This window comes from Epinephelus moara, chromosome 9, assembly GCF_006386435.1.
Source record: "Epinephelus moara isolate mb chromosome 9, YSFRI_EMoa_1.0, whole genome shotgun sequence".
NCBI classification, from domain to species: Eukaryota; Metazoa; Chordata; class Actinopteri; order Perciformes; family Serranidae; genus Epinephelus; species Epinephelus moara.
In genome coordinates, this window is record NC_065514.1 from 21,848,430 (window position 1) to 21,868,254 (window position 19,825).

The 19,825-nt window shown below is 39.9% G+C and overlaps 1 protein-coding gene across 5 annotated transcripts; it reads left to right on the forward strand.

The window, feature by feature from the left end:
• The first annotated feature begins 4,679 nt into the window (after nt 1-4,679).
• Nucleotides 4,680-17,849, forward strand: pax8 (paired box 8). Of its 5 annotated transcripts, none has more exons than XM_050053611.1 (12): nt 4,680-4,851; nt 7,547-7,704; nt 10,855-11,020; nt 11,171-11,368; nt 11,619-11,695; nt 11,899-12,024; nt 13,066-13,241; nt 13,447-13,567; nt 13,814-14,059; nt 14,451-14,552; nt 15,604-15,693; nt 17,654-17,849. In XM_050053611.1, exons 2-12 carry the CDS (start codon nt 7,683-7,685, stop codon nt 17,722-17,724), a joined length of 1,395 nt encoding a protein of 464 aa, XP_049909568.1. In that variant the 5' UTR covers nt 4,680-4,851; nt 7,547-7,682; the 3' UTR covers nt 17,725-17,849. The 5 variants fall into 5 exon arrangements, with proteins under 5 accessions (XP_049909568.1, XP_049909569.1, XP_049909573.1 ...); XM_050053612.1 differs by having other exon boundaries at nt 10,879-11,020; XM_050053616.1 differs by lacking the exon at nt 13,814-14,059.
• Nucleotides 17,850-19,825: the final 1,976 nt, after the last annotated feature.

Here is a 19,825-nt window from a genome sequence, read left to right on the forward strand (position 1 = left end):
CTCTGTGAACGAGGGATGAGAGAAGATGCGCTACTGGTGAAGGAAAAATCTGACTTTTATTTAATTCTTTAATCTTTTTATGCGTAGTCCAGTCACTGTGTGATAATTCATCTTCAACAGGTCTCACTTTAATATATAAATAAGTATATTCTCTGTCTGTTTATAATGGTTTTATTTATACCATATTCCTTATGTAGCTACTTTTCATGCTATTATTTGGATTCCTTTAGGTGTTTTATATTTACCTATAAAGTTTAGTAAGATAATATATCTGTCCTAAAAGATTTTAGACGTGCAAAATTACTAATAGCCCCTAACTTGTCTTTTAAAACAAACATTAAATTTATGATTTGACCTGAACTCGTTGCACTTTATATCAAAATCGAATCCTTTCCCATTTATTTTGTGCTGTGCAAACATCCCCAAAATAGTCATGCATGTGTCCTTATCTCTGCAGTCGGAAGTGTTCGCGCTGACCTTTCCCCCTCACCTCTTGTTGCCACCTGTCGCCGCAGGTTACGCAGCGTTTTTTGCGCACACACAAACTTTGCTCGGGGAAGTAAATCCGGAGATACACCCGAGACAAGACACACCCGGAGACAAGACATAAAGGAAACAAACAGCATTTTTTTTGTCTGAGTATGCGCCTCATTTTTGGCGTTTTTACAACGCTTATCCATGAGGAACAGCAGAGTGAGGAAGCATTGAAATAAGGATTTTTTTCCACTGAAATTATTAACTGGTCAGTTTAAACCATTTTTATCCCATGTCTGCTCAAAGACTTCAAACTGTTTGATAGAAAGTCAGCTGCATACTCGAGTGGAAAAATGATGGGACTGCAGATCTGAGTCAGTGAGTGTGTTGAAGGCTTTCTAAAGTCTGACAAAGTGTTCTTTATGAATCTTGGTGACACGTAATTTAATCAGTGGGATACTGTCAATTTTAACTGGCATGCAGAAAATTTCAGATAACTTACACCTCATATCTGATAATGTTTAATTTGGGTAGTTAGTTATTATTTAACATCAAAATATTTATGAAGCATACCAGCCTGTGTGCATGCACAACATATTTTGGGAAAGCATTTTATACTTTGTGGCTTTTTAAAAAAAAATGATTTTCCGATTTTTTCCCCAAGTTGCACCTTGTCTGCTTCAACAAAGCATTTTACTGAGCAGCAGCTCCCTTTCCTTTTCATGTCACATCTCCCAGCAGTGGGCCTGTGAAAATATGTAGGTCCTACACACAGAAACGCCTCAAAATTACCTGTTTATTGAGACAAACATCCTCATGGGTATGTTAATATTTACAGCTGAATTGAAAGTTTTTATTAAGCTGTCCATTGTATTTTCCTATATCAGATTTTTTTTTAAAAACAAATTACACATTTGTTTCATTTAGGAACATGTGAATTACCATGAAGCCAATAATTGTAACGAAAATGTTTTTTGTGTATGTCTTCTACAGTTTGTCTGAGTGTGTTTCTGCAGTCCATAAACTCTATGATCAACCCTTTATTCCTCATCTTTTACTGCAGGTGTCAGCAGCGAATTTTAACACGAAGAATTAGTCTCTCAGTTAACGACAACTGTCCTAAATAAGCCAAAATGGCATATGACAGCATACTGTTACAGAAATCCACATAAAAACGGCTTGATATGAATCTTCAGAAAACCAAAAGGATGCTAGGATTCTTTTTATATCGGCCTTTACGCGTTATGAGAGTCCGGATTTAGGGCGTGTGTGGCTCCTGCCCCTTGGCAAGTGGACCCGTATAATTACGCGCTATTTTAATTCACAGTATCATCGTCATAGATACCAATCTGTGAGTTTTAATCCCTTGTTAAACTCTCGGTAACCTCTCTTTCTTCTGCCACCTCTCCCCTCCGGGCACTTGTCATTTCTCTCTGGTCACTTTACAGAGGACTGTCTCTGTTTCCATCTCAGGTTATGATTCCCTTTAGTCTCCTGACAGGTTTATTTATTTAAAAACAGTCTTCCCATTGTCCTGCAGAGGCTCTGAGTCTTTTAAAGATGAGAAATAAAAGACTTCAATCACAGAGTGACGAGATAAGGACTGAAGTTGTATTTTGGTTCCATGTTCTTGTCGTGAAACTGGATAAATGTGGATAAAAGTATTATTTAATCCTCCACAATCAAGAGAAATAATTTGCGTAAAATGTGTGCCATTTTCTCCCCTAAAAAAGTAAAAAGCTCCATATGGCTGGATAAACCTGCTTTTCCATCAGACAGGCGACACGGTGCCATGGATGGCTGTCATTAGAGGTGTTGTGTTTGTTTTACAGGCGCGTGAGAAACAACATTAACAGCGTTTTAACTCAGGGGGATTCTGACACCCTGGTGCGACATCACGCGTAAACGAGCAAAAGTAGAATCAACTCACTTCCCTGCAGCTTCAAGTCGTTTTTATGCAAGAAAGCTGCAGAGTAATCTGCTCTGATGGAGACGCCCACACCTCAGCACGTTCAAACGTCTTTTCGGGACGACAGAAATAAATTCATGCAGATGTAGCATCATCGTTGTTGTCACCTAGGTGGAGATTTCAGCGGGGATGCAGGGGACACGTCCCTCTCAATATTTAGAACATGTGCATCTGTCACTCCAAATAAAAACATAAAAACAGGACTTTTATTTTCACACAAAAAAAAGACATTCACACCATAACCTGATGAAGAAAAGACACAAATCTGGTGCATAAACATTCACTAAATTCAGAAAGTTAAATGTTTGGTGCTCAAAATTTTCCTTCAGTGGACTCCCAAACATTTTACATGTGTCCCCCTGAATGCTGAAATGATGCCTACACCCTTGTTCTTCACCAAAACTATGTCCTTGTTGTCACCACATGCATGCTCTGTTTGGTTTATTACTTTTTATCTAGCCAATAGAAGCAGAAAAGCCTACCTTCTGTCATGCTTTAATCTCATTTATTTTTTAAAGATAGATTTAATGGGAAAAAAAGCATCATGAGCTTAGGCAACAGCCCAATAACATGTTATCCATTGACTTTTATGCTTTTTTAGACCTTACTATTGCAGCACATTGGGATTTCAAATTAATCTTAATTAAAATTTAATTCAGCCCAAATGTGACTAGAAGATGCCTCTTTGGAAGAAACAGCTGTTTTGTTGTTGAGTTCATGATTTTGGATGTTTTACCTTATTTGAGCAAAAGATTTTTTTTTTACTTCCATTCATTTGCAGGATATACTCATACATAAATAAAAGAATAAGGGAAATGCCTGCGTCAATAAATAAGCCTGTCTAAGCTTGGAAACAAGCTAAGAGCCCAATTAGTGTCTTACAGAGTTATATGTCCGTAAATTACTGGAGGTCAATGGTTTAGACAGAAATCAGCTTTTCTTCTCCCCAACTAGCAAAAATATTGAAACATATGTGGGGTCAGTGATTTATCTTCTGTGATTTCAATTTTTTTTAAACTTATTTAAGCAAAAGAAAAAAAAAATATTTACCTCCATTCTTTTGTAGGACAGATTCATACATTACATGAAGACAATGAAAAAGGGAAATGTCTGCTTTGAGGAAAAGCCCCACTGTCTGGGATTGGAAACAATTATTTGGCGATAAGAGCCCCATTAATGTCTCACATATGCCCGTAAATTACTGGAGGTCAATGGTTAAGACAGAATTCAGCATTTATACTTCAGCTTTCTTCTCCTTTAATAAAATAGTCTCCATCTAACATTCAGTAAAAGGTTTTGAAACATATGTGGGGTCAGTGATTCATCCTCTGGGATTGCAGATGTTTCAACTTATTTGTGCAAAAGAAAAAAAAATATTTACTTCCATTCTTTTGCAGAAATCCGCTTTTATACTTTTATACTTTTATACTTGAGCTTTCTTCTCCTTGAATAAGACTTTCAGTAGGCTAAAAAGAATTTGAAACATATGTGGGGTCAGTGATTTATCTTCCGTGATTTCAGATGTTTTAACTTATTTGAGCAAATGGAAAAAACTATTTACCTCCATTCTTTTGCAGCGCAGATTCATACATTAAATGAAGAGACTGAATGAGGGAAATGTCTGCTTTAATGAAAAGTCTAACTCAGTGTCTTAGCTTGGAAACAATAATCATTTGGCAAGAGTTATAAGTCCTTAAATGACTGGAGGTCAATGGTTTAGACAGAAATAAGCTTTTATCCTTTTCAGTTTTCTTCTTCTTGCATAAAATAGTCTCTCACTAACGTTTATTGAAAAGTTTTGAAACATAGGCCTATGTGGGGGTCAATGATTCATCTCCCGTGTTTAAGCTGTTCCTGGGTCAGGTGTGGTGTACCTGTCAGGGAGAAACTGTGACTGATTGCAGAAAATCAGGCGCTAAATTGCGTGTGAAGCGGCGCTCGGACCGGACCGGTGTCACACAGACTAATTAAAGCGGGGCTGTCGCTGGAGGTGAATGGAAACAAGCCGTCTCTTTGACAAGTGTTTCCGTACAGTCACTCAGTGGGAGTAATGCCATCAAAACACAGGGTCAGTCATCCTTTTTTTTTTTTTTTTTTTTTTTTTTTTTAGTGGAGAGGGGGGTGAATTGCTTCTTCTCTCCTTTCCATAAAACCACACCTCCTCCTTCCTCTCCCCTCCTCCTCCTCCAATGGCTGCAGGGCTCCGTCCTGTGCGCAGCCCCGGTTGGATAAAACCTGGCTGAGTGTTGGCAGTACACACACAACACAACACAACAGCAGCCCTGCCTCCTCCGACACACACAGCCCGGACACACACCGCATTTCACATCACCAGAGTCTTCAGCATTTTGGATAATATCGCTACATCTGCTGGGGGACGTTTTTATCCTGAGCTGCGTCATTGAAAGGTAAGCTCTCATTTCAGTGTCTCAGTTGTGTCTGTGTCGATCCGCAGTCCTGAAACACAGCGAGATATAAAGCGGAGCAGAGGAGGATTCAATTAGCCAAAAATCACTCTGCAAGACGAGACAGAGGCTCTCTGAGGCTCTGCTGTGGGGACGCGCAGAAAAATGAGGCTTCATAATAAGACCAGTTTATAATAATTAAGGTGTGAAGATGTGACCCAGGTGCAGGTGAGCGCAAAGTTTGTTAAAGAGCAGTGATAATCATACAGAATCAGTCGTCAGTGCACAAAAAGAGCTGAATAATTGTGGTGAATTTTCAAGAACGAATCGCAGCTTGTGTGAATTCATCGAGTTTCATGTAAGGAAAATTTAACCTTGGGCCCAAATTAGAGGCTTTAGGCGGTAGTTTGGATCTATTATTTCCTCTCATCTGTTGCAGGCGAATTAAAGTTTCTTTTTTATTATATAACTGTGAAAAGGTAAAAAAAAAATTTAAAAAAAAAGAAGAAGAAAGAAAATGTTGTAATGGTCCTTAACTGAATCTGCGCGAGGCTGGACTGTCACCAGCACAATTAACACAAGGCACGATTATATGTATTTGGAATAAAGCTGTCCAATAGAAAACACAAAAAAGAGGATATATGTATTTGCGAACAATTCCTTTAACATTGCACTTACTATTAAGACAGTAGAAATCAACCAAAAACACAGTGAAGTAGTATTTTTCACCCCCTATCAGACACATTTTTTCATTTTTCAAAAAAGAAAAAGAAAACAAAAGAAAAAATTACTTAAAAAGATAAAAATTACAAACATGAGATGTTAACTGCTGAAAAATAATTTTAAAATGTCCGCAAATGCTGCAGGAAGTCATTGTTAAAATGTCACTGTTAATTTACAGGTGAAATGATAGCATATTAATTATCATTAATCACAGGAACATTCGTAAACAGCAGTCAAACACTTGTTATACTAGTACTAACATTATAAATACTGGGTTAATATACTCATGGCCACCCAATTACATTTAAAACTCATGGAAATGTAAAGAGTAAGTTTGTTTCACATCCTTTTTTGTCCCCAAAACCATCTGTTTCCATCATTAATGATTTTTTTAATTACTAGGATATTATATTGTTTTGTTATTACAACAATTAAATAATATTGCTACATTTTTATTTTAGCCAGGAAATGAATATTAAAATCATTGCATACCTCACATTTTGAATAATGTGCCGTTTCTAAATACAACAACCGGCTGCTTTTATTTTTATGTTTTGAATTTGAAGTTTGCAATTAAATTATTTAGCTTTTTGAGTTTTACTTTAACCCAAAACTTGCAAACGCGTATGCTAAATAAACAACTACACACATACTTTTTTGAAATGTACTCAAATTATTCAGTATTATTATATGATATGTAAGTTTTAGTGCCAGTGAAGTAGATTAATTAAACCTGACAATGCTCAGTAAATGTTTTTACCTCCAAACCAAAATAACTTTGACTCAACTTAGTGTTGCCGTCAATCATCACATGTAACAGTGTGTGACAGTCTGCTAATTATTTAATTTTAACGTGTCCACCCAGCAGGACATGACAACACCTGACACGCTTAAATGGCATTAAAACAGCTCCACACAGAAACATTAACCGTGGATTTAATCTTTATTTTCTACACAAGTGTGAGTATTTTCCACTTGTTTTAGACCAAACATGATATTTCCAATGATTGTAGTTGATGTAAATTAACAACATTCCTATCTGTGAGTCTGTAAGTCTAAATGAAGGTGCTTATTTTATGTTAAATGTCTCATAATGTTTTGCTCGTGCTGGAAGTTGATCCAGCAGAGTGGAGAGCAGCTGAGCAGATGGAGCCTGTAAACAAGGCTCACATATGGGCAATAACTACTGCCAGCGACCACATGTAATACACACTTAGCATCTTTTAGTTAAGAGTTGGGTTAATAATAATTTGTCACATCTCTGAACTCCGTCGCTGTTGTTTCTTTTTCCATTTTCAGTTAAATTTCTCTTCAGCAAATGAGAAATGGAGCAGCCACTTGAAATGTTTAAAAGAGTTTTCTGGAAAATTATGTTCACTTGATACACTGCAGTGGTTTGATTCAGGTTCATTTTGCTTAAAATTAATTTAGTTAAAAGGGTAAATTAGCCAAAAATTCAAACACAGCTCTGAAAAGTGATTCTTTCCTTAAACTTTACTTCTTCCACTTACACCCAATCTACTTTACATCATAATGAATATTATAGTCCTCCATTTTTATGTTCCCAACCCAAAATAAAATAAATTTTCTGGTTCTGATAATTATAAGGTGATTAATGAGAGCAGTCAGTCCTGATTACAAAGCGGTTAATGAAGGGAAATTTTATGTATAACAGGAGCAGCCATCTGGGTTGGCCGAAGGGGAAGAAGATCTTTCATGTTTCACAAATACTGACTGTTACATTTAAGTATTTTTACACAAATACAGACACACAGGCCTGTTCTATATAGTCTAAAACACAGATATACATACACATATAGTCTAAAGACAGACAGGTACAGGTGATTTAAAGACAATATTCAGCTGTATCTCCCCACAGAAACACACACATATAGTGCCACCAGCTGAGTGTTTGAGCTCAGAGGCATCACACATGACCAAACAGCCAGTTTGATAAACCACTGTCCTCCTGCAGCGTGCGGTCGACAGCGTGCTCAGGAGCACACTCATGCCAGACGAGGCAGGACGGGGAGTAGAAACACTTTAAGTGGGACAGCCTGGAGCCGACCGTCACGTTCAGCTGGTGGAGCAAGGACCAGAAACTCAGGGATATGTCCAACAACGCTGGAAGAGGTAAATACACAACTCGAGCTGGCCTCTCGGACTCCTAAGGATAGTTCAGCTCAAAACATTTGACTTTTCCTGACATGAGAATCGTGTTTTCATATATATAACCCACATAATATACACATTTCCCTTTTTATTTCCCTTTATGTAGCTTGAAGTGGGTTGTAACACACACATACAGTATAGTTGTAAGCTAATACAAGTGTTTATCAATGTATTTGCCAACAACTATAACTCCTCCTGTGGGTATCCATAAGTGGAGGCTACTGTAAGCAGATAAAAAATGACATTATAATAACATAAATCCTAACAGGAGAAGTTATAACTGCTGATTAAATGCTGTACATTAATAAAGACTCACAAAAATGTCATTATATCTGCTTACAGCTACATTATAGTGTGTTATAAATCCTGTTTTAAAGCTTTACATGCTGTTATACATAAATACATGGCTTAAAGTTAAACTAATGAGTATCAGTTCGAGCTCTTTATTGAACCTATGATGCTTACCTGGAGGAGTGTAGGTTTAATTTCAATATTAGGGGTGAATTTGGGGGTTTAGGGGTCCTCACCCAGCGTAATTTTGAGCATCAAATGCTTAATTTCCTGCATTCTGGTGCATTTTTACACACTTTTTGTTCCTTTTCTTCATCAAATTATGATTTAAATGTCTTTTGAAATGTTTTACTGGGAGAGACAAGTGAACATATGCCCTGTAGGCCCCTGAAATCTACACCTATGCTCACATGTAGGTCATTTTATGCACATTCATTCTAATTTTGGCCCGGCGTGTTTGGTATCTTTGGAAACTTTAGGATCTCCACTAGAATTTAAGATCAAGCTCTGTGGGTTTTGACTGATGTTTGGCTGCACAGCCCTGTGAAACACTGGAAACACTGTTTGGGAGAGTGTAGGCCCACAATGGGATGCATGGAGGTGTCTTGTCTGCTCACTGTAATTGTTGAAGGAGTGAATTGTTATTTTCCTCTGGTCGTTGTGCAGGATATTGGGGAAGTTAATTGGCTGGCACTTAAAGCTGTCAGATATAAATTTAGAACAATCCTCCCCTGCTGGTCAGAGCCACTTCAGCGGGGTCAATCATGGAGCAGCAGGAGGCTGACGACTGTCTATCTATCTATCTATCTATCTATCTATGAATTCACGCTTTGTTTTTTTGCTGTGCACGCGGTTTGTGTGTGCACCGTGCGCGTGCACCGTGCGCGCGCCCACCGCCCCCCGGGTCTGCTCGGCTTTAATATCCTGCAGGTTGATGAAGCTTGGCGGGGAGATTTTTTTCCACACTCCGCTGGCAGCGTTAATAGAGGCTCCCCTCCCTCCCTCCTCTCCACTCTCTGTCTCCCCCTCTCCTCTCCTCCCCTCCCTCGGCCTCGTCCGGCCGCTGTTTGATGTGGAAATGAAAGCTGGGAAAAGGCTGAGAGAAAAAAAAAGAAGCGTCTCAATGGGTTAAATTAAAAGCAATGGTGTTCTTGCAGAGTCACCACCGTGCAGTCCATAGAGAAGATAGCGGAGGCTGCTGGCTGCAACGCAGAGCGCGCTTTTGTCTGATGCTGTTTACTGGAGAAAAACACTTCTTATGTTGGTGTAGGATGTTATTTAATTGCAGGATCAAGCTTTGACAGATATCTGAGGCTTATTTAGATTGATGCATGTGCAAAATAATTGATATTTATGACAATTAACTATAATGACAATGCCAGATTTTTAGTTTTGTGCAGTAATTTATTCATCTAACCATATTTTACGCACGTGCACAAATGCATACACAAGTATCAAAACGACACGACATGAGAAATAAGATATTATCTGCTCCATATGCGTTAAAATTCAATTATTATGTGGATATTTTTTAAAGAAAATGACACCAAAGTAACTCCTTATATAGTAAAAAGCATATTTACCAGGCCTTTATTTGTATATAAATAGAATAAATATGATATATTTTGCATTTACCCTTTAAAAATATCAAGTATACTGTAATAAGAATAATAAACATTATTATTATAGGCTATTTTATACAAAACTGCAGTGCAGCATGTGGAAAAATACACATTAAAAAGACAAATAATACCAAAAAAAGTGTAAAGTGATTAAATTTACCTCAACTTTATAAAAACTTTAAATTAACAATAGTCTTTTCAAATGATATGAATCACCATATAGAGTGTTTTCCTCACTAAATGATGTGTTTCCTGATCATTTCCAAGCACAAAATAATCACCTTCACTGAAGCCCAACGAGCCTCATGTTTTAAACAAATTACCGGCAAAGACGGGAAGGGAGAATTGTGAGAATCAGCCCACAGGTGTTATTTATAAGGAGGTGATTAGCTTTGTAAGTAATTAAACAATCCTCAATTTAAAAGTGTGAGCTGTTTTTTTGCTGCCGGATGAAGTTCAGTTGGAAAGAGACTTGTCAAAACTTCAACTAGATCCAACTTTACAGGCCAATTCAACTTAGATAAATAAATGTGAATAAATCAGCTCTGAATGTCACCATCTTCTTCAAGGTTTGTTTCTCCTCACTGCTTTCATCCTGTCCTGCGTCCTCGACTTTATTTTTAATATAAAACTTCATTATGCTCCTGACAATGCCGACACTGCTACAGTTATTTATTACAGTTGAAGGCACGTTTAATCTTCAGCCTGTTAAAGATTGCGTAATAAAGTTGCAGGGTGTTTTAAAACAGGGACAACATAATATTCTGTTAATAATAGCTTTCTTCTGTATAGTTACTTTACTGTTTTTGATAAAAATCCATGAAGCTACATATAACACAATAAGCTTTTTTCTCTTTTATGCTTTTTTCTGACAGCTACTTTTCATTATCACTTGCAACATTAACTTAGTTGATTACTTAAACATGCTTGTGTGTGTTTGTTTGAGCAGTGCAGATCTGTGTAAGGTGTATATATGTAATGTATCCAGGGATGATTTATACCCAGGACGACATCTAAGTTAAGTTGGTTTAATTTAACTGCTAAAACACTTTCTGTGTTCTCTGCGGTTAGTCTGGGTCTTCATTGTCCCCAAAAATGTGTGTCCAGGTGTGTGGGACTTTGTGTCGGGTGACATTGGCATGTGTCTGATCTCAAGTTCCATGACATTTATGGTTGTTCATCCCCCCTCCTCCCCCAGGTCATGGGGGTCTTAACCAACTAGGTGGAATGTTTGTTAATGGACGCCCACTTCCGGAGGTGATCCGGCAACGCATCGTGGACATGGCCCACCAGGGGGTTCGGCCTTGTGACATCTCCCGGCAGCTCCGAGTCAGCCACGGCTGCGTCAGCAAGATCCTGGGACGGTACGCGAGCGCCTTACTCAACTTCCTGTTGCCTGGTCTTTGACCTCTGAACGTCTGTTTACTTACCAGGAACACTGGTGTTTGTTCGACAGTTCAACCTTAACTTGCTGTGCTTTAAAAGTAAAAATCTTTTCTCCTATTTTCCTCCAGCTACTACGAGACAGGCAGCATCAAGCCTGGCGTGATCGGGGGCTCCAAACCCAAGGTGGCCACCCCGAAGGTTGTGGATAAAATCGCAGAGTACAAGAGGCAGAATCCCACCATGTTCGCCTGGGAAATCAGGGACAGGCTGCTGGCGGAGGGAGTGTGTGACAGCGACACGGTGCCCAGCGTGAGCTCCATTAACAGGTGACAAACTGAATTATGAATGAAATCATGTTAGAGGTACAACTATGCAACTGTGGCTCAGCAGCGTGTGGATTCATCTGGCTTACTGGGTGTCAGAGGAGAGATGGATGGGGAAGATTTACTAGAGATGTTTCATGGAATTAAGCCACATTACATATTCCTGATATCACTTATTAATATGTGAACATTTACAGACAGTGTTAGATGTGAATTCTTGTTCACTCAGTTGTGTTTCTTCTGTTTAATTCAGAATAATTCGAACAAAGGTCCAGCAGCCATTCAATCTGCCTCTGGATGGCAAAGGCCTGAGTCCAGGACAAACCCTCAGTAAGTGATACTCACACATGCACAATGGAGGCTGCATCACCACCCATTTCACCGAGCATTATCATAGTGAAGGATTAGGGTTAGAGAGCACTCCTCATGTGGGATTAAACTGGTGACCTTGTGGCAGCGAGACGAGTGCAGCGTACAGTATCGTTTCCACTGTCTGCTTCAAATCTGTCTGTCTTTGTTTATCTCTCCCTCAGTCCCGAGTTCAGCGGTCACCCCTCCCGAGTCTCCGCAGTCAGACTCTTTGGGCTCCACCTACTCCATCAGCGGCTTGTTGGGTATCCCCCAGCCCAGCGCCGAGGGCAAGAGGAGTCACGATGACAGTAAGAATCACATCAAATGAGCGAGACACCACACCACTGTTGACACTGTTTTGTTTTATTGGGGCGTCAGATGTGTGTGTGTCTGGTAAACAAAGGAGGAGTTGCTTTACATTCAGCTACTTTTTTCACGTTATTAGCATCTCGCCTGAAGTCACCCTGAATGTCTCGAAAAGCTGCAAAACACCATCTCTCTTCAAATTGCTTTGTTTAATAACTTATTTGACCTTTATTTTACCTGAAATTCATTGAGAACAAGTCTTTTTTCCTGTCACAAGGGAGAACAGGCCAAGAGGCACCAAACAAAGAGCGATCAAGTGTTTAATAAGAATTCATTTTGTTGAATTCAAAATAATTCATTCGTCCCTTGAAGGGCAATTTGAGGGATGCTTGTGTTGCAAGTATAAAAAACAACACATGCACAATTTATTCTCACACTTTAAAGATAAACCTTATGCAAGCGGAGCTTATAGGGGATGGCCAGGGGTGTGACCCAGAAGAAGGGGCCCTGATACTGCAAACCCCACCCAAAAAACAAACAAACAAACAAACATGGAGTGCAGTGTATGTGTAGAGCCTTAGAGTAAGAGAAAATGAAATGCAAAAGCCATCTAGGGCACAGTACAAAAACAACAAGAAGACTAAATTTGCAAATTTTCTCATACCGTATCTGCTTATTGTTATTTATTATTATTTCAAGTTGATGTTTGTTTGGTACCTTTTTTTAATTTGTGTTGATTTCTATGCTAAATAATAATACTTTTTTGGTGGCGGTGGCACCAAATGTGCAAGGTCAAGGACAGACCTTGTGACATTATTTCTTCTATATTGTCCTCTTGTGGTTAAATGGTTGAGAATCATTTTAGCATTTTAACATCTGTATAACGAAACAGTTTAATTTTTGGGGACAGAATTCTTTGTATTTTTTCTATATTTTTCCAGAGGAATTTTTGGAAATGATAACAAATTTAGTATGTGCCGTTTCACCACACACGTAAAAATCTTCTTCCCATCGTCTTCTTCGTCCTCCTCTTGACTCTCCAGGTGATCAGGAGAGTTGTCGGCACAGCGTGGACTCTCAGGGCAGCGGAGGCGTCCCAAGGAAACAGATGAGAGTGGATCACTTCTCCGCAGCCACGCAACATCTGGACTGTGGGTTTGATCGCCACCACTATCCCCCGGACTCATTTGGCTCCGCCTCCAGCAGCAAAACAGAGCAGGTAAAAACAAGACAGAAAGTATTTGAACAGTAATTTCTAGAAATACTTTTATTTTTTTCTTTCCATTTTAGATTTTGAGCTGTAAATTGACATTTATAATATCCTGCATTTGTTTTTCGACTTGTACAGATTCATATTTGCTCCCTCTCACACTGTACAGAAGCACACTTTACACTAATAGCTAATCCCTGTTCACCGTCCTCAGACTTTGTACCCGCTGTCCCTCATCAATGGCAGCCTAGACGAGGCCAAGACCAGCCTCTCAACATCCAGCTCCGCTATTGGACGGAATCTGACGGCGCACCAGAGCTACACCATGGTGACTGGTGAGACTCTTAATGTTAGATGATGACCTTTGACCCACGCTCAGTTGCAGCTCTCAACATGCTGACTCCTACCATCAGCATCTTTTAGTTGCATAACAGCGCACCACAGTCCTGACGCCACTCACTCTTTGTTTTATTTTTGACATTTCACTCAGTTTTCTTTTGCTCCAAGTTTGTCGTTCCGCTCATGTTCATCACTCGTCTTCATTTTCTCATCCACTTGCACACTGGCTGTCACCACCTCAGAGCCCCTACAGCCCCTGCCGCTCTGTCTAAAACAGGAAATGTCCCCAGAGGTGACCAGCACGAGCCCCTCGCCAAACATGGCAGCGTCCAACCTGGCGTTCGTGGAGCTGCAGGCACTGCAGAAGCCTGTTTCTGTCAGCAGCAGCAGCAGCTGCAGCAACTCCAACCATTTTCCCAACGCCTTCAACTCATTCTCCCATCATGCACCTGTGTACGGGCAGTTCAGCAGTCAGTCTATCATCTCAGGTAATGGAGGCATCCATTTCATTCATGTCACACTCATGAGAAATGTGTTTGCATTTGTGCTGTGCAAGGGGACAGTTTATTTTTATTTTTGATTCATCTGTCATTTATTTGATTTAATTTATACTTTGGTCCATGAATTGGTGGAAAATAGTGAATCAGTTTGTGTCTTGTTCATGTAGAACTCCAAAACACTCATTTTACTATGATACAAGACAAAAAACCAGCAAATAGTCACATCCGAGTGGCTGAAACCAGTTATTTTTTTGGCGTTCTTTCCCTAAAAAAATAACTCAAATGATTAACAGTTTATTATTATCTCGTAGCTGTAACTCCAAGTAAAACAGTAACTTAACATGATGTTCAAAGTGTGTGTTTTGGTGTGTGTTTTCAGGGCGTGACATGGTGAGCTCCACCCTGCCAGGCTACCCACCTCACATCCCCTCCCCTGCCCAGTCAGGATACTCTTCCTCTGCCATCACGGGCATGGTAGCAGGTAAGACGCACGTTTGTTACCTACATTAACAAAGTCAAGGGTTGAAAATAAAAAGCAGCAGATGAGTCAGAGCGGTAGGAAGAAAGGAAGGGCGGGGGAAGAAGGCAGAAAGAGAGGCAGGGATGGAGGCTTGTAGATTAACAGAAGACAGGCTGAGTCAATGAGTAGTCTTGCCAGGGTGGTGAACTCTGTTGTGTGTATGAGTGTGTACGCGGGTGCACGTGGGCCCAGGGGGTATACAGGGAACAGGCTGGGGGTTCCACCCTGCTGCCCACACCCCCCACCCAGACACCTCTGACCACACATCGCCATGGGAACCAGGGGGCCCAGGAGGGAGATGCAGGGTGGGCGGAGGGGGTGTAAAGTCTGGGTATGAGCGAAGAGGAGGAGGTCTTTGTGGTGTGTGTGTGTGCGTGAGTGTGTGTGTGTCTACGTCAGGATGCCTGCATACGACTAGAGAGAGAGTGTGTGTGTGTGTGATGTGCCTTTTTTTATTTGAAGTCTGCCCTCCGAAGCGCGAAATGAGAGGGTCTGATTTATTATTTTTCTGGTGGGCTCGCTGTGAGGAAGCGTTGATACACAATTACTGAGTGAAAGGGGGGGTTAGGACAGGAGGAGGAGGAGGTGGGGGGGGGGTGCAGGGATTCATTCCAACCAACATAATTACCAATTAGATATTAAAAAAGAGAAAAGAAAGAAAGAGGAGTGCCATAGAGGCTAAAGCAGGAAGTGTAGGACGGAGAGAAGAGGAGGAGGAGGAGCGATGCGAGGGGCCGAGTGCTGAGGAGAGAGGGCGTAGAGGCTAGCTGCATGCACCACTGGGCCGGGGGATTTTACCCTCAGCCATCCACCTGCACCACAGATTAATGGTTTACAGGCTGCACTAACTGTTGGTGAATTATGAGCTAAGCCCAAGCAGACGCTGGCACACACACAAACAAGCCAACTCCACAGAGCTCTCAGCGACATCTTAGCTTTGGCTTTTAATAATTGTTGTGTTGATGTGTTTTATCTGGTGTTTGATGAAGTTTTTTTTGTATCTGTCTTGCAGCAGGCACAGACTACTCGGGTCAGACCTACAGCCATTCGCCCTACACCTCCTACAGTGAAGCCTGGAGGTTCACCAACTCCAGCATACTGGGTGAGTAAGGACATACTGGGTGCTGGCAGTGTCACTCCTGCTGTTTTTTTACAACCTCATGCAGCACAATACATCTGAATACATTTAGTTGTACTATAAGGTAATGATTTTGACCTCCACCTCCACAATAAAAGACAAATTACTAATTAATTTAATTCATAAAAGTCCCCTGAGAATTAAAATACCTCACTTGTACTGACTCCATGATTCACAAACATTTCATCATGACTAGAATTTAAATTAACAGCTGCAGGAAGGAGGAGAGACTCACCAGGAAATGGCGTGCAAACTGCCTCAGTCACACGCCATATAAAACCATTAGCACATAACTAACAGTGGTGGATCTTCCTATAGGAGACATAAGCAGTAGCCTAGTGTGCCACCCAAAGGGGGGGGGGGGGGGGTGCCAGAATCCTTCCCTAGGCCCCAACCACCAGAATTCCCCTCCACCCTTCTCTCCTACAAAAAGTAAAGCACCAATAGTCGTACAAGTCCCACGTAGTCATGAGCCAGAAATTCATGTATAACCCACATAAAGGAAGGCTGCGATCACATGACCAATGCGCTGAAGGAGGTAAAGAGTGAAGCGGTCCCGAGTGGTCCATTAAGGAGGCAGGTTAAGGTGGTGGATTGGTCACAAAACACAGGACTTTCACCCAGTACTGTTCAGAGCCGTGTGAACTTTGGGTAAACTTTGTCATTTTAGGGTACGTTGTCACTATGTTTCTCCACCGAAATCTAACCACAGTAACTTACTTGTCTAAATCTGACCTCCGTAACTTTACGATAATTACGCAACTTTATGTGAAAGAAGTAATGTCATTCTTGGGGCACTAATTTGTAAGGCATCATACAAAGAGTTGTACGAGGATACGTTGTCTCCTTCCACATGAGGAAAATGGTGGTGTGGAGTGGATGTGGAGTGTATTAGAGTATGAGAAAATGAAAAGGCAAAAACCATCCAGCAGTACGGAAAACAGGAAGAGAAAAATTAGCAAATTTGCACATACCGTACCCTCTTATTGTTTGTTACTTATTATTAGCTAAGTTCTATTTCGTGCTAGTAATAAATACAATCATAATCATAATCATTGGAGGTGGGATTTACTTAAGGCTTCTAATTTCAATGTTTGTGTCACTTATTTAACCTTTGTTTAATCGATGAAGTTCCATTAAAGTTGAAAATCTCTTTCATAGCGTGCAGGGAAAATCAGGCATCATATAAAACAAAACTAAAAAGCTACCAATTTTACAATCAGATACTCAGCTTAAATTCCTTTTCTCAGACAATTTCAGAAAGTATGAAGGCGTTCCTTCCCATCTTCTCACATATTCACACATCATTACATTCACATTTATTTATTTATTTATTTGGCAGACCCTTTAGTCCAAAGAATAATGAGGTATAAGCTACAGTGGCTCAAGGAGACACCTTCAAAAATAAGTGTCACAACAATCAGTGGTTGCTTCACCGGATATTGACACACAGCCAAAATATTTCTTGTCGTCACAGGTAATGATTGAAAGATCACGCTGCACCACTTCATGTCATTAGCAGAGTTATAAAATTGAAAACTGGGTTTTGAAATTACACAAAAACAAATGCAGAACAGGTTTTAAAAAAGACATGGTTAGCTCTGATGCAGCCTGTGACTGGTGTATATGAGCCTAGAAGATGTTTTTCATAAGTACAGATTCATGTCAGCTTAGTGTTTGGGGATTTCTCCTCCTGGTCAAAAAAGGAAAGTCCTGCACTGTTCCTATCTTTTCGATTACTTCTTGAGAGTCATGAGAGGGTTTAAGACTCAATCCACTCGCAGGACAAACAGTCCAAGCAGCTCAGACCGTGAGCTCAACCATCTGCTGTAAAACCTCGGATAAGATGGATAAAGAAAGTCTGATCCATCACCAACCAACACCTCCCAGTTCTGAAGGCCTCCATCTGTGTCTCCCCCCGCAGGTTCACCCTATTACTACAGCACAGCCTCCCGCACTGCTCCACCTTCTGCAGCCGCCTACGACCACCTCTAGTCCCCTGCTGGACCTGTGACTCCACCTGGACCAAGACTGGAGAGCTTCACAAATGGACCAAGGCATGAACGTCAAAACTGGATCTGAGACTCTGCTGATGAACCAGCAACACTTTTTTTTTTTTTACCACACCCAGTCATATGTTATTTATTTGTCATTACAGATACCGTTGCCCAGGGTAACTCTGACTCATGCACGTTTACACATTGCTAAAACTTCCCCCATGCAGGGCCTGTTTCCAGAGACTCAGCCTGACGTCTCCCGTCACAGTGCATATTTTCAGTATAGAGCTCTTTAACGCTGTTTTGGCCAAAGACTTTGTTTCTCTGCACATCTGCAACTTGACCACTGACCCAGTGAATTACGGATATGCAACTTCTTTATACTGAACTATGCCTGGTTTTTGTTTACAACACTTTTTTTTGTCCCATCATCAACAAATTGATTCCTTCTTCTTGATCTGTGTCTGCTTGCAAATTAATTTCTCTGACTTGTTCTCCCTGTAAATTCAAGAGCTTTTTCCTGTAGTAAACATAGACTAAAGGATGAATCACAAAATGCCCACACATGCCCCTCAGAGACAATTAATGTATTTGTCTAGCAATATGTACATATTGTAAATGATGAATTACTTATGGGGAAGTGATGCAATTTTACTCAGAGAATGACTGATGAGGGCGGGGGACGCTGGTGATTTGGCTACAAAAACCAACAAGGCTTGAAATACATTTGTTTTGCTCAAAATAAATTTAGTTTGTTGTCATGCCGATGTTCTGATGTTTGGTAAGAACTGTGACTATTTTTTCTTATACTGTTATTAATATTATTGCAGATGTAAATAATGAATTTCTAAAGAATTATTTTAATTAAAGCATGACAAATTTACTGCTGTTTTTGCTGTCGTCTTTTTTTAAAGCATGGTTTGAATTTTACAAACTAACAACAAATAATTTATGTGTTGTGTAAATAATATTTTGTATAGGTGTAGAGCTCACAGTAATATGTTATTAAGTGTTTAAAGTAACCAGTTACGTCACATGGCAGCTGACGTTTATTTTCAAGTGTGTCAGATTTTAATTATCTGCTTATATTATTATTATTATGATTATTATTACTTGTAATAATAGCCTGGGACTTATGCACCAAAAGCCTGGTGAAATGTTGCATATTTTTTCTGCACCTTTCAGCATTTTAAAAGGACAAAAGCAACGATCCTGAAAACACGCGCATCTGTCTAATTTCTTTTTTTATTTTCTGCATCATGTAGTTTTATTTGCAATTATTTCGTCCCTCTTTGCGGCCTCATAATTGCGGCGCGTTAACGACGCCACGGTTCGGCGGTGCCGCGGCCCACCTGGTGCCGCCGCGTGGGACGGCGCGGGGATGATGGAGAGGGAGAGGCCGCGCGCGCTCCATCACCGGGACCTGCAGCACGTTGGAACAGGGTGTTTTAAGGCGCGCGCTCAGACAAGCTTTGCACAGTAGGTTATTGTAAAAATTGTAGAATAATGCGGTTTATAATCAGATATGAGGTTAGACTTTTATTTAGGCTTTTTTAAATAAATTTTTTTTTTAGTTTTTATTTATATAATAATGAATTACAAGGGGAAAAAACGATGGGATTTATAATGTATGTAGAGAAAACAAGCCCAAACAGGCTTATGCACTCTACCTAAATCATATAAAACAGCTTTCACAGTGTCAAAGACATATATGTGTATGTATATTTTACCATAAATGTGTTTATTAGTAGCACAGGTTACTATAATATGAATTTAGGCCTAGTGGACAACCAATCTCACCATGTAGAACAGCTATTGTTAAATTATGTAGCTTTTATGGAGCTTTCGAGCACAGCTAACAGTCTTCCTCAGCAGATAGATATGTAATAAATCAATAATACATGTACTTTATATATTTAATAATAAATAAAGACAACTTTTAAATTGTATAAAAACCTACTTATAGGATATAGGTGGAAATTTCCAAGTGTTTTAGGCAACAGATTGTCTTTATGACCAAATATTTACCAGTATAGCCATATATTATTTTATATACATAACCAGCAAAAAGTCAAGGATTTATTAAACTTAAATTTTGT

Excerpts from the sequence above, each read along its gene's own strand:
- pax8 (XM_050053611.1), top strand. The coding sequence starts at position 7,683 with ATGTCCAACAACGCTGGAAGAG. Across the intron at positions 14,060-14,450 it reads CAGTCAGTCTATCATCTCAG|GGCGTGACATGGTGAGCTCC; the intron begins GTAATGGAGGCA and ends GTGTGTTTTCAG. Across the intron at positions 14,553-15,603 it reads CATCACGGGCATGGTAGCAG|CAGGCACAGACTACTCGGGT; the intron begins GTAAGACGCACG and ends TCTGTCTTGCAG.